This window comes from Carcharhinus amblyrhynchos, chromosome 1 (genome assembly GCF_965287045.1).
Source record: "Carcharhinus amblyrhynchos chromosome 1, sCarAmb.v2.hapA, whole genome shotgun sequence".
Classification (NCBI taxonomy): domain Eukaryota; kingdom Metazoa; phylum Chordata; class Chondrichthyes; order Carcharhiniformes; family Carcharhinidae; genus Carcharhinus; species Carcharhinus amblyrhynchos.
The window spans coordinates 40,764,709-40,779,290 of record NC_137324.1 but is presented as its reverse complement, the minus strand read 5'-3'; the positions used below and the strand labels follow the sequence as shown (position 1 = coordinate 40,779,290).

General features: G+C 43.1%; 1 protein-coding gene across 4 annotated transcripts in view; it reads right to left on the bottom strand.

Moving 5' to 3' along the window:
* The window catches only part of kiaa1328 (KIAA1328 ortholog), a 192,778-nt gene that overhangs the window by 177,771 nt on the left and 425 nt on the right, over positions 1–14,582 (bottom strand). For 2 of the 4 annotated variants that reach the window (XM_080214587.1, XM_080214671.1), the window contains exon 2: positions 2,345–2,380. The exons of 1 other annotated variant lie outside the window; for it this stretch is intronic. In XM_080214587.1, coding sequence (XP_080070713.1) covers positions 2,345–2,380 — 36 coding nt within the window. Of the gene's footprint in view, positions 1–2,344; positions 2,381–7,716; positions 7,772–14,582 lie in introns of those variants that run through there. One more of the 4 variants, XM_080214835.1, reaches the window with a different exon arrangement.

The window sequence follows — 14,582 nt, the reverse complement described above, 5'->3', positions numbered from 1 at the left end:
CAAGGCCAAAATATCCTTGCGCAAGTGCGGTGACCAAAACTGCACACAGTACTCCAGCTGCGGCCTCACCAGTGCCGTGTACAGTACAGCAAGACCTCCCTACTTTTATATTCAATCCCCCTCGCTATGAAGGCCAGCATCCCATTTGCCTTCCTGATCACCTGCTGCACCTGTAGGCTGGGTTTTTGCGACTCATGCACACGGACCCCCAGGCTCCTCTGCACCGTAGCATGCTGCAGCTTTTCGCCCTTTAAATAGTAGTCCCTCCTACTATTATTCCTGCCAAAGTGGATAACCTCACACTTGCCAACATTGTATTCCATCTGCCAGGTCCTCGCCCACTCTTACACCCTCCGCACAATTTGCTTTTCCACTTATCTTTGTGTCATCAGCAAATTTCGACACCCTACATTCAGCTCCCTCCTCCAGATCATCTATATAAATGGTAAATAGCTGAGGCCCCAGCACCGATCCCTGGGGCACTCCACTAGTCTCCAACTGCCAATCCGAATAGCACCCATTGACACCTACTCTCTGCCTCCTATTTGACAGCCAATCCTCTATCCACGCTAACACCTTACCCCCAACTCCATGCCCCCTAACCTTCTCTAACAACCTTTTGTGCAGCACCTTATCAAACGCCTAAGGAATTCCACATTCTACTCATTTCATTTTTTTATAAAAGTAGGGAGGTCTTGCTGCAGCTGTATAGGGCATTGGTGAGGCCGCAGCTGGAGCACTGTGTGCAGTTTTGGGCGCCGCACCTGCGCAAGGATATTTTGGCCCTGGAGGGAGTGCAGAGGAGGTTTACTAGGCTGATACCGGAGTTGAGGGGATTGAGCTATGAGGAGAGGCTGAATAAACTAGGCTTGTACTCGTTAGAGTTTAGAAGAATGAGGGGAGATCTCATTGAGACGTATAAGATGATGAATGGGATGGATAGGATAGAGGTGGAGAGACTCTTCCCGCTCAAAAAAGACAGTAGGACTAGGGGGCACAGCCTCAAGATAAAGGGGAGGCGGTTTAGAACGGAGTTGAGGAGGAACTTCTTCACTCAAAGGGTGGTGAATCTCTGGAATTCTCTGCCCGTTGAAGTGGTGGAGGCTGCCTCGCTAAATATTTTTAAGAAGCAGGTTGATGGGTTCTTGATAAGAGAGGGGATTAAGGGTTATGGGGAGAGGGCGGGAAAGTGGAACTGAGCCACGACAGATCAGCCATGATCTTATTGAATGGCGGGGCAGGCTCGAAGGGCTAGATGGCCTACTCCTGCTCCTATTTCTTATGTTCTTATGTTCTTATGTACATACAATGTCATTTTGAAAGTAAGGTCATTTTCAAAAAAAAGGATAGCTGAAATCGTTCCCTATCATTAGTGTCTGCAATTTTCTATTTCACTGTATACTGGCACAATTGTAAATGTAACAAATGTTAATACTGATGCCTCACAGCACCAGGGACCGAGATTCAATTCCAGCTTTGGGTGACTGTGTGGAGTTTGCACGTTCTCCCTGTGTCTGCATGGGTTTCCTCCAGGGGCTCCGGTTTCCACTCACAGTTCAAAAATGTGCAGGTTAGGTGGACTGGCCATGCTAAATTGCCCCGTAGTGTCAAAAGATGTGTAAATTAGGTGGATTAGTGGGGTAAATACATAAGTTACAGGGTTAGGGTCTGGGTGGGATGCTCTGTCAGAGAACCAGTGCAGACTCGATGGGCTGAATAGCCTGCTTCGGCACTGGAGGAATTTTATGGCCTTGATTTTACCGGCACAGCCGCTCTGTAATCAGAGTGGACGAGGCTCGCAGAATGGCATTCCCCATTGGCCTCAGGCACAATTTTACAAGCCTCAGGCAGCCACGCTGGTAAAATCAGGGCCTATGATTCTATGAACAATGTTACCCATTTATTCTACAGAAAAATCCTATGCATAATTTGCAGAAATGAAATCAAAGGAATCAGCTTAATAGGAACTTTTAAAAAATTATAAACAGTATAAATAATATAACATTCTGGAAAAAGGCAATTATACCCTGCATTGTTTTACACCATCTAATTTTTAAATCGACAATCTTTGCAATAGATGCCACTAACAAAAATAGGATGGCAGCAATCTAAACATACAATGCTATGGATTTTCACACGTCTGTAATATTGAGCTCAATTTTATCAATAATAAATAGGAACAGAATAAATGAACAATTTTTCTATATTATTTTGCAAAGATGTGCACATATTACTTTCTTGGGATGCATTATTGATCAAAATGTATTTGGAAGCATCTTCAATACTGAGTTTGCATAATGTATGTTAAAGTAGCAGCACAAACATGTAATTTCCAAAACCATACCTGGCACAAAGACCATGGATTGTTCTTCATCTGATGCTAGATGTAATACAGTTAAAGAAAGTGAGATGTGCTTCACAAAGTATACAACATGGCCATCCAAGGACAAAGATATCTCAGCTACACAAACATTGCAAAAATAGCCACACAATTAAACAAGCACAATTATATATTTGCAACTATCTCATTTCCATCATTCTCAATTGGCTGCGTTTCACAGAATCACAGAATGATTCAGGCTCATCGTGTCTGCATTATCCAGGATAATGTTCTGAGAACCCGGGTTCAAAAGCTACCATGACAGTTGGTGGACTTTAAAAACTCAATAAAATATATGGAATTGTAAGTGTAACCATGAAACCATCGTTGATTCTCGCAAAAAGCAGCTTACCATCAGCTCCTCAAAGACAAGTAGGAATGGGCAATAAATGTTGGTCAAGTTGGCAGCACGCACATCCCATAAATTCATTTTTAAAAACTGAATCCACAACGTTTATAACTCAGTCTCATGTCTTAAATAGCAGTTTTTTTTCTCTGAAGTGCTCTTAATGTCAGAATTGTTTTGCAATGTGTATTACAGAATGCAGTCTCTAACAAAGTAGCCATTATTAATAAACAAGGGTTTTCTTGTCTTACTTTAGAGGTGGTGAAAAGTGATATTGCATTGTTACATAATCCTACACTTTAGACTGAAGTACCTGATGCATTCGAACAATGGTAGGAACAGAAATTTTGTGTCTCAGCTCTTCAGCAGCATTGCACACAAACAAATTTCCTCATTTACGAGTGTCAACCAGATCAACCTTAATGCAGATAATGTATTTGCCGAGCAGAAGGGGAGAAGAATACAGAAGTAATCCTGCTGACACCAGGAAATGTACACAACCTGGTATTTGTATTTTCCAACAACTGTAATTACCCAGTCCTATAAGCAACACTCATTAAATACTCTGAATTAAAGTATTTCCTGTACATGGCAACCATATCCAAAACTCCATTTTTCTCAATTAGAGACAAAAGATTGCAGGAAATGTAGCACCAAGAGTTTCTTTGATCACTTTCCAATATCTAGACAGTTGCTTGGAAGGTTGTCAATTTTGAAATATATTTTGCGCATAAAAGTACAGAAGATAAAGTCAATAAATCTTGCATAAAATATACAGAATTAAAATACTTTTGAGAATTTTATGTTTGTGGTATGCAACTATTTCACAGAATCATGGAATGGATATGGTGTGAAAGCAGGTCAATTTGCTCCGTTACGTCCATGCCAGCTCTCTACAACAACTCACCTATCCCCAGTACCCCACCTTTTCCCTGTAGCTCTGCAATATTTTCAGAAGATTATCAGATTTTCTTCTGAAGGCCTCAACTGAATCTGCCTCCACCTCACAGTCGCTACATTCCAGATACTAACTGTTCACGGCATGAAACTGTTGTTCCAGTGCAACTGTTCATATTCCAAGCCAGGGAGGTTATGGTGCAGCTGTATAAGGTGCTGATAAGGCCACACCTGCAGCACGGTGTACAGTTTTGGTCTCCTTACTTGAGAAAGGATATACTGGCACTGGAGGGAGTGCGGAGATTCACTTGGTTGGTTCCAGAGTTGAGAGGGATAGCATAGGAGGAGAGAGTGAGTAGGCTGGGACTATATTCATTGAAATTCAGAAGAACGTGGGGGGGACTTTATAGAAACATATAAGATTATGAAGGGAATATACAAGATAGAAGCAGGGAGGATTTTTCCACTGGTGGGTGAAATTAGAACTAGGGGGCATAGCTTCAAAATAAGGGGGAGCAGATTTAGGACTGAGTTAAGGAAGAACTTCTTCACCCAAAGGGTTGTGAATCCGTGGAATTCCCTGCCCAGTGAAGCAGTTGAGGCTACCTCTTTGAATGTCTTTAAGGCAAAGATAGACAGAATTTTGAATAATAAGGAAATTAAGGGTTAGGGTGAGCAGGCGGATAAGTGGAGCTGAGTCCACAAAAAGATCAGCCATGATTTTCTTTGAATGGCAGAGAAGTCTCAAGGGGCCAGATGGCCTACTCCTGGTTCTTTTGTTCTTATCATGTTCTAAGCCAGCTATCGCAGTGTTCCATATCAAAGAACCATAGATTTTTTTTTTATTCATTCATGGGACTTGGGTGCAGCTGGCTAGCCAGCATTTATTGCCCATCCCTAGTTGCCCAAGGACAGTTAAGAGTCAACCACATTGCTGTGGTTCTGGAGTCACATATAAGCCTGACCAGGTCAGGACAGCAGATTTCATTCCCCAAAGGACATTAGTGAACCAGATGGGATTTTATGACAATCCACAACGGTTTCATGGTCATCAGTAGATTCTTAATTTCAGATATTTTTTATTGAATTCAAATTCTACTTTCTGCCGTGGCGGGATTTGAACCTGGGTTCCCAGATCATTAGCTGAGTTTCTGGATTAATAGTCTAGCGATAATACTGCTAGGCCATTACTTCTCCTAATGGTTACAGCACATTTGGCCTATCAAGTCAGCCTGCTAAGAGCAATTTAGCTTGTCCCACTCACTCTCCCTGCATCTTTTTTCTTAAGGTGCACATTCAAATTTCTTTTGAACGCCACAATTGAATTTGCCCCCATCACCCTCTCCAACAGTGCAATCCAGACAGTAACCTGCTGCACAATGTTTTTCCGCATTTTTTGTCAGTCACCCTAAATCAGCAACCCTTCCACCATTTTTTCTTATCCACTGTATAGAGGCCCCTCATAATATTGACCTTTTTTTAACTAATGCATAGAATGGGAAACAAATGCTTGCCATCCCTAATTGTCCTTGAACTGAGTTGCTTGCTCAGCGGTTTCAGAGGGCATTTAAGTGGATCTGGAATCACATGCAAGACATACCAAATAAGGACAGTAGGTTTCCTTCACTGAAAGGACAAGAATTAACCAGATGGGTTTTTAATGACAATTGACAACTGGTTTCATGGTCACTGTTAGACTTTTAATTCCAGATTTCACATCTGCCATGGTAAAATTCGAACCCTGGGTTCCTGGATTACCAGTCCAGTGACAATAACACCATGCCACCACCTCCCCGCTTGATCATCTCCAATTTATCCACATAACTGAAGTCCCTCAGCCTTGGAATCTTTTCAGCAACCTAAATGTTAAAGTTTACTTATTAGTCATAAATAGGCTTACATTAACACTGCAATGAAGTTACTGTGAAAATCCCCTAGTTGCCACACTTCAGCGCTTCTTCGGGTACAGACAGAAAATTTAGCATGACCTAACCAGCATGTCTTTCAGACTGTGGAAGGAAACTGGAGCACCTGAAGGATACCCATGCAAACATAGGGAGAATGTGCAGGCTCCACACAAACAGTGACTCAAGCCAGAAATCAAATCTGGGTCCCTGGCACTGTGAGGCTGTAGTACTAACCACTGTGCCACCTCACATTTATTACCCATCCCTACTTGCCCTTGTGCACAAATCATTGAAGTAAAAGCATCAGGCATTGTCAGTTTGCTCTGATCCTGCGCCATCTCTTGAATGCCTTAACACTTCCAAATATGTGGTGTCCAGAAATTCAACCAGCGCAATGTAAAGATTTCATAACTTCCAAGATTTCATACTCTCTGCTCTGTTTATAAAACCCAAGATCCCACATGATTTTTAAACTGCTTTCTCAACCTGTTTTGCCACCTTCAACTAAAGCAAAGAACTGTGGATGCTGGAAACCTGTAATAAGAACAGAACAAGCTGGATATATTCATTAACCTGAAATGTTAACTCTGTTTTTCCCTACAGATGCTGCCTGACCTACTTTTTTTTTGTTTTCCAATACTGAAGTATTCAAGTTCCACCCATCTATTGTCCTTTTGCAAACTGTGAAACTCTTTAAGGTAGTGCAAGTAGAGAGGAACCGGATAACATTTCTGATGATTTTACTTCAAGGATTTGTGCACAAGGATGAGTACATAAGAACATAAGAAATATAAGAACATAAGAAATAGGAGCAGGAGTAGGCCATCTAGCCCTTCGAGCCTGCCCCACCATTCAATAAGATCATGGCTGATCTGTCGTGGCTCAGTTCCACATTCCCGCCCTCTCCCCATAACCCTTAATCCCCTCTCTTATCAAAAACCCATCAACCCGCGTCTTAAAAATATTTCGCGAGGTAGCCTATTGTCTTACCAGCAAAGTCCACATTCCATAATGAATTTTAAAAAAACATGCAGGTACTGCAGCAATTAAGAAGCTAAGTGGTATGCTGGCCTTTATTACAAGAGGATTTGTGTATAGGAGTAAAGTTGTCTTACTGAAATTATACCAAGCCTTTGTGAGACTGCACCTGGAATATTGTGTGCAGACTTAGTCTCCTTATTCAGGAAATAAATACTTGCCATACAGGAGTGCAACATAATTCACAAAATTAATTCCTGGTGTGGAAAGATTGTCCTACCAGGGAAGATTAAATTTAGTCTCTGGAATTTAGAAGAATTAACACTGATCTCAATTTAAGCGTACAAAATTCGTACAGGGATCAATAGGGTAGATGCAGGAAGGATGTTTGTCCTGGCTGTGGGGCCTATAACAAGGAAATGCAGTTTCACAATAAGGGGCGGACTATGTAAGACTGAGATAAGAAGAAATTGCTTCATCAAAGGGTGGTGAACGCTTGGAATTCTATGTCCCAGAGGACTGTGGCAACTCGATCATTGAGACTGATAGATTTCTTTATATTAAAGACATCAAGGGATATAGGAATGGTGCAGGTAATCGGTGTCAAAGTAGATCAGCCATGATCGTACTAAATGAATGGGCTTGAAGGATGAATGGCCAATTCTGCTCCTATTCTTATGTTCTTGTATGATCTCACAACAACGTTGGTCTCCTGCTGAGTTGACAGGCAGCTAGAAGAGCAAAGAGGGTGCCAGTCACCAGGAGCCCACTCAGCCCCACACCAATATGAAGTAAAGGAGGTGACAGCGCAATTGTGCATTGCCACTTCCATAGGCCAACTTGAAATCCGTGGAAAAGTCACAAATGCCGACCTGCACCCAACAGAATGGGCAAATGAATTTTTAGCCCATGAGATTATCAATCCTCCCATTATCTGTACCATGTATTGTACCAACGAAAGATCAGGCAGTGTGCTTTAATGACTACCACCCAGTAGCTCTAACATCCATCATTATGGCATGCATCAACTCTGGTCCCCTAGACTGCCCGGATCCACTACAATTCACCTATTGCCGCAACAGGTCCACAGTAGACACGATCGCCCTGGGCCTATACTCAACCCTGGAACATCCGGACAACAAGGTATTTATGTCAAACTCTAATTTATTAACTACAACTCAGCCTTTAACATCATTATCCCAACAAACCTCATCTCCAAACTCTGTGGCTCTGGGCTCGGCTCCTCCCTCTATGATCGGACCCTAGATTTGAGAAAGACTGCGATCAATAAGGATAGGCAATGACACCTCCTCCATGATTATCCTCAACAGCAGAGCCCTGCAAGGCTGTGTCCTCAGCCCCTTCCTATACTCCTTACACACCTACGACTGTGTGAACAAATTCTGCTCCATCTTCATTTTTTAGTTTGCTGATAATATCACCGCAGTGGTTTAGATCTCAATGAATGACAAGTAGAAGTACAGGAAAGAGATAGAGAATCTGGTGAAATGGTGCAATGGCAATAATCTCACCCTCAATGTCAAAAAAAAATGAAGAATATAGTCATTGACTTCAAGAAACTTGGTGGAGGGCATGCCCCTGTTTACGTAAGTGGTAATGAAGTGGAAATGATCAAGAGCTTCACATTTCTGGATGTCCAGATCACTAACAATCAGTCCTGGTTCCTCCACACTGATGCTACAGTTAAGCAAGACCACCAGTGCCTCTAATTTCTCAGGAGGCCGAGGAAATTTCCATTTCAACTCTCACTATTTTTTTTACAGATGCACCATAGAAACCAACATTTCCAAATACATCACAGCTTGATATGGCTCCTGTTCTGACCAAGACCACGAGAAACTACAAAGGGCTGTGAATTACACAAGCCAGCTTCCCATCCACTAACTCTGTCTACACTTCCTACTGCCTCAAAAAACAGCCAGCATAATCAAGGACTCCCATGCACCCCAGACATATTCTCTACCACCTTCATCCATCCAGAAGAAGATACAAAAGTCTGAAATCACGTATCAACCAACTCGAGAAGAGCTTCTCCCCTGTTGCAGACTTTTGAATGGACTTATATATTAAGCTGATCTTTCTCTACACCGTAGCTATGACTGTAACACTATATTCTGCACCTTCTCCTTGCCTTCTCCCCATGTATTCTATAAAAGGTATGATTTATCTGTATAGCACACAAGAAAGAATACTTTTATCCCAATGATTGTAACAATAAATAATCAAATCAAAAAGGTACATTATAATTCCTTGAAGCAACTCAAGTCTGCAGCTGACCAATCTTATGAACCACACTACAACCATTTATGCACCTGCACTTCAAACTCACCTTCAACTGCTTCTCATTTTATCCCAGTTTGATTCTGCCTGTTTCTGAACTATTCTTTTCTCCAAATCCAGTATGCAGCTTGCTTCTCCTTCCTAATGTTTCATCTTGGTGCACAACCAACCTTTGGAACAGCAATAACATTCTGGTGAATCCACACTTGCAATGTATCCTGCGATGCTCACAACTGTATAACCAAGGCTCCACGTGGCTGCAGCAGAACTTCCTCCCCTTGATTAGTCAATCACACTAGATAGAAAAGTTATCATTTCAAGAGCTTTTTTGATCATATTTTGTACCCTACCACTACATTTCACTGATTCCTACATGGATCCCTAAATCTCCTTGAATTTCTGCCATTCCCAATGTTTCTCCATTTATAAAGTCTTCGGATTTATCCTTTCCTGATTGAAACTGGTTCACCTCATATTTAACTCTGCTGAAATCCGTCTGCCACAATTCTGTTCATTCACATCTTTCTATAATTCAAGGTTTCCTGAGCATTGGTTACATCGTAAACAATCTATGTTATCAGACAATTTGCATAAATGGTTCTTTGAGTTATTCATTTAATTAATAATTGAATAATTGAGACTTCATCACAGACTCTGGCAGGACATCACTAGTCATTTCCAGCACATATATTCACAGTACATTCTGCCAATATATTTCAGATGAGTCTCTAGAATTCCTACTGTGCGGAAGGAGGCCATTCAGCGTATCAAGTATGCACCAAGCATAATCCCATCCAGGCCCTATCCCCATAACTGTACTTATTTATCCTACTAACCCCCTTATACTAAGGGGCAACCCACACGTTTTTGGACTATGAGAGGAAACGCACGCAAACACCACAAAGACAGTGACCCAAGCCAAGAATCGAACCTGGGTCCCTGGTGCTGTGAGGCAGCAGTGCCAACCACTACGCCACCGTGCCGCCCATATCCGCTCTACTAAAAGTAGTTCTTCCAGACATCTGAAATTCTCATCTCTAGTATATATATCAGGACTTACTGCAATGAGGGAAGGTTAGACAGGCTAGGTTTGCAGCCACTATAGTTGGGAAGAATGAGAGGTGTCTTGATTGAAACATACAAGATCCCAAGGAGTCTTGACAGTGTGGTCAAGTGACCCATGACCTCCAAGATTATTATAGAAATATCGGTGGCTTTTCATGGGCATGGATAAAAACTTGAAACATGGAAGCCAAGTTTAAACACAGCCAGACTCTGCGATTTGCAAACTGCAGAGCTGGAACAGACAGTTTTCATGTAGCAGGACTTGGACAATCAACTTCCAGGTCTATCTGGTTTTGATAGGCACTGCCTGGCCAGGTGTTAATGGCCACATTGTTTCAGAATGAACATTTGTTTACACCCCCGGTGAGCCTGCTATGTTAGAATGTTTCAGAATGAATGTTTGTTTACGCCTCCAGTGAACTTAGGCTGGATTCTGACTTAGAGGCGTTCAGAATATTTTTCACCAGACTCCACAGACGGTAGCTTTGCACCATTGGCTCCTCAGCCAAGCACATACACCAAATGTCTCATACTGAGCAGGATTACTATTGCAACAACACACTGTAATCATCAGTTGGGTAAAACTATGTTGGAAAAATGCTATGATGTGGAGATCTGTTGGACTGGGGTAAACACAGTAAGAAGTCTCACACAGACAAGTCTCACAAGAATGCTACAGACTTAGTGGCACCCAGCTCGGTAGGAAGCCAAAGGCATAATTCGATAAGAACAAAGAAAATTACAGCACAGGAACAGGCCCTTTGACCCTCCAAGGCTGCACTGACCATGCTGCCCAACTTAACTAAAACCCCCTACCCTTCCAGGGACCATATCCCTCTACGCCCATCCTACTCACGTACTTGTCAAGACGCCCTTAAAAGTCACTACCGTATCCGCTTCCATGATCTTATTGAATGGCGGGGCAGGCTTGAAGGGCTAGTTGGCCTACTCTTGCTCCTATTTCTTATGTTCTTACGTACCTCCCCTGGCAACGAGTTCCAGACACCCACTACTCTATGTAAAAAATCTGCCTTGTACATCTCCTTTAAACTTTGCCCCTCCCACCTTAAACCTATGCCCCTAGTAATTGATTCTTCCACCCTGGGAAAAAGTTTCTGACTATCCACTCTGTCCATGCCTCTCATAATCTTGTAGACTTCTATCCGGTCTCCCCTCTCTCCTCACAGCTAATGCTCTCCATACCAGGCAACATCCTGCTAAATCTTTTCTGTACCCTCTCCAAAGCCTTCTAGTAGTGTGACGACCAGAATTGAACACTATATTCCAAGTGCGGCCTAACTAAGGTTCTATAAAGTTGCAACATGACTTGCCAATTTTTAAACTCAACATCCCACGCAATGAAGGCAAGCATGCTGTATGCCTTCTTGACTACCTTTGCCACCTGCATTGTCATTTTCAGTGAACTGTGTACCTGTACACCCAGATCCCTCTGCTTATCAATACTCTTCAGGGTTCTGGCATTACTGTATATTTCCTATCTTTTTTGGCCTTCCAAAATGCATCACCTCATATTGTGAGGATTAAACTCCATCTGCTATCTCTCTGCCTAAGTCTCCAATTGATGTATATTCTGCTGTATCCTCTGATGCTCATCGCTATCAGCAAATCCACCAACCTTTGTGTCATCCGTAAACTTACTACTCAATCCAGTTACGTTTTCCTTCAAATCATTTATGTATATTTCAAACAGCAAAGGATTGGGCACAAGCACAGAATCAAGAAACTCGTGGAGAGCGCAACTTGGAACGATAGTTCTCTCTCTGTGCCTTTTTTACTTTTTTCAACAGCATCAGCAGAGACCACCTTCAACTGGCAGCCAAGCAGCACACCATCTCCAGATCCTTGTACCTCGTGGCAAGCATCATTAGAACCGTTTCAGAAGGCGTTTGACAAGGTACCTCACAAGAGGTTATTGCAGAAGGTAAGGGGGCATGGAGTTGGGGGTAGGGTGTTAGCATGGATAGAGGATTGGTTGTCAAATAGGAGGCAGAGAGTGGGGGTTAATGGGTGCTATTCGGATTGGCGGTTGGTGACTAGTGGAGTACCCCAGGGGTCAGTGCTGGGGCCTCAGCTATTTACCATTTATATAGATGATCTGGAGGAGGGAACCGAGTGTACGGTGTCGAAATTTGCTGATGACACCAAGATTGGTGGAACGGCAAATTGCGCAGAAGGTGTGGAGAGTCTGCAGAAGGATCTAGATAGGCTGGGCGAATGGGCCAGGAAATGGCAAATGGAATTTAATGTTGGCAAGTGCGAGGTGGTCCACTTTGGTAGGAATAATGGTAGGAAGGACTATTACTTACGTGGTGAAAAACTGCAGCAGGCGACGGTGCAGAGGGACCTCGGGGTCCTTGTGCATGAGTCGCAAAAACGCAGCCTGCAGGTGCAGCAGGTGGTCAGGAAGGCGAATGGGATGCTGGCCTTCATAGTGAGGGGGATTGAATATAAAAGTAGGGAGGTCTTGCTGCAGCTGTATAGGGCATTGGTGAGGCCGCAGCTGGAGTACCGTATGCAGTTTTGGTCGCCGTACTTACGCAAGGATATTTTGGCCTTGGAGGGAGTGCAGAGGAAGTTTACTAGGCTGATACCGGAGTTGAGGGGGTTGAGCTACGAGGAGAGGTTGAATAAACTAGGCTTGTACTCGTTAGAGTTTAGAAGAATGAGGGGAGATCTCATTGAGACATATAAGATGATGAATGGGATGGATAGAATAGAGGTGGAGAGACTCTTCCCGCTCAGAAAGGACAGTAGGACTAGGGGGCACAGCCTCAAGATAAAGGGGGGGTGGTTTAGAACGGAGTTGAGGAGGAACTTCTTCACTCAAAGGGTGGTGAATCTCTGGAATTCTCTGCCCGTTGAGGTGGTGGAGGCTGCCTCGCTAAATATTTTTAAGACACAGGTTGATGGGTTTTTGATAAGCGAGGGGATTAAGGGTTATGGGGAGAGGGCGGGAATGTGGAACTGAGACACGACAGATCAGCCATGATCTTATTGAATGGCGGGACAGGCTCGAAGGGCTAGATGGCCTACTCCTGCTCCTATTTCTTATGTTCTTACAGTGCAGAAAGAGGCCCTTCAGCCCCTCAAGTCTGCACCAAACACAATCCCACCCAGGCCCTACCCCCATACCCACTAATCCCTCTAACCTAAGCATCCCTGGACACTAAGGGGCAATTTCTTAGCGTGGCCAATCAACCTAACCCACACATCTTTGGACTGTGGGAGGAAACCGGAGTACCTGGAGGAAACTCATGCAGACACGAGGAAAATGTGCAAACATAAGAAATAGGAGCAGGAGTAGGCCATCTAGCCCCTCGAGCCTGCCCTGCAATTCAATAAGATCATGGCTGATCTGAAGTGGCTCAGTTCCACTTTCCCGCTTTCTCCCCATAACCCTTAATCCCCTTGCCTACCAAAAACCTATCTACCCGCATCTTAAATATATTTAGCGAGGTAGCCTCCACCACTTCAACGGGCAGAGATTCACCGCCCTTTGAGTGAAGAAGTTCCTCCTCAATTCCGTTCTAAACTGCCTTGCCCTTATCTTGAATAGTTTGCCGGGTATTAAAGATAGAAGGATGGTAGGAGTTGAGGGCCTGAATGAGATCACTGTCACTAGAGAGGTATTGCTCGATAAGACTAGCGGGACTGATGGTGGACAAGTCCCCAGGACCAGATGGAATGCATCCCAGGGTTCTGAAGGAAATGGCAGAGGTGACAGTAGATGCCTTGGTGATTATTTTCCAAACCTCGTAGTGATCTGAGCCAGGAATCGAACCCAGAACCCTGGAGCTGTGAAGCAGCAGTACTAACCACTGTGCTACCGTGCCGCCCCACGGTAGACTGACCAAATCCAGAAAACAATCCCAGTGAGAGAAACTGAAGACCAAAATTAGCCCTACATGAGAGGGGAAGCCTAAATCGATGACTGCAGACCCCGAAACATGAGCCAATGCTCAAAGACTAGGGAAACAGCCTGTCTTAGCCTTATTAAATGGGCAATACCAGCCTTTTCAACAAACATTTCAAATAGGCTGTTTAGGGTGTAGGAATTCCCACATACATCTAGTGTCACAAAAAAAATTAAATATCATACTACCAATGTTGTGACCCAAATCATTAATATAGTAAAGGGCAACAGTTTCAGTACAGGTTCCTGATGGAACAAACCAGACAAATTTACTTACTATCCAACTCCTACAGCCCTTCAAATTAAGATCCACAATTCTCAGGCACCTCTATTAATTTCTTCTAGTAACTACACACTAAAAATAACTTCACACTTCAATGTTTAAGTTCCACTTTACTTTCCTTGACAAACGGAACCACAGGATCTCACTTGAATCAGCCTTTATAATAACAGTAACGTCAGTATTTAATAGGGAAGTTCAGAAATCAGGTTAAGAGACTTCAGTATTTAACTAAGATGCATATGCAAGTTGTTATTTTGTTGTTGAAGGAGTGATTAATCTTTTAGATCGTTACTCACATCTCAATTTTTAGTATAATCAGAAATGGATAACCACGGGCAAATGTAAGAGAACGAATAAAACACAAGCCCGTCAGCACTGAGTACAGTACGTGCCAGTACACTAATCTCAGTCACGTCATTGTACAACTAGCTGTTACTGTTAAAATTTGGGGGGTGTTGACACTACAACAGTTCCATTTAGACAAGTTTGTT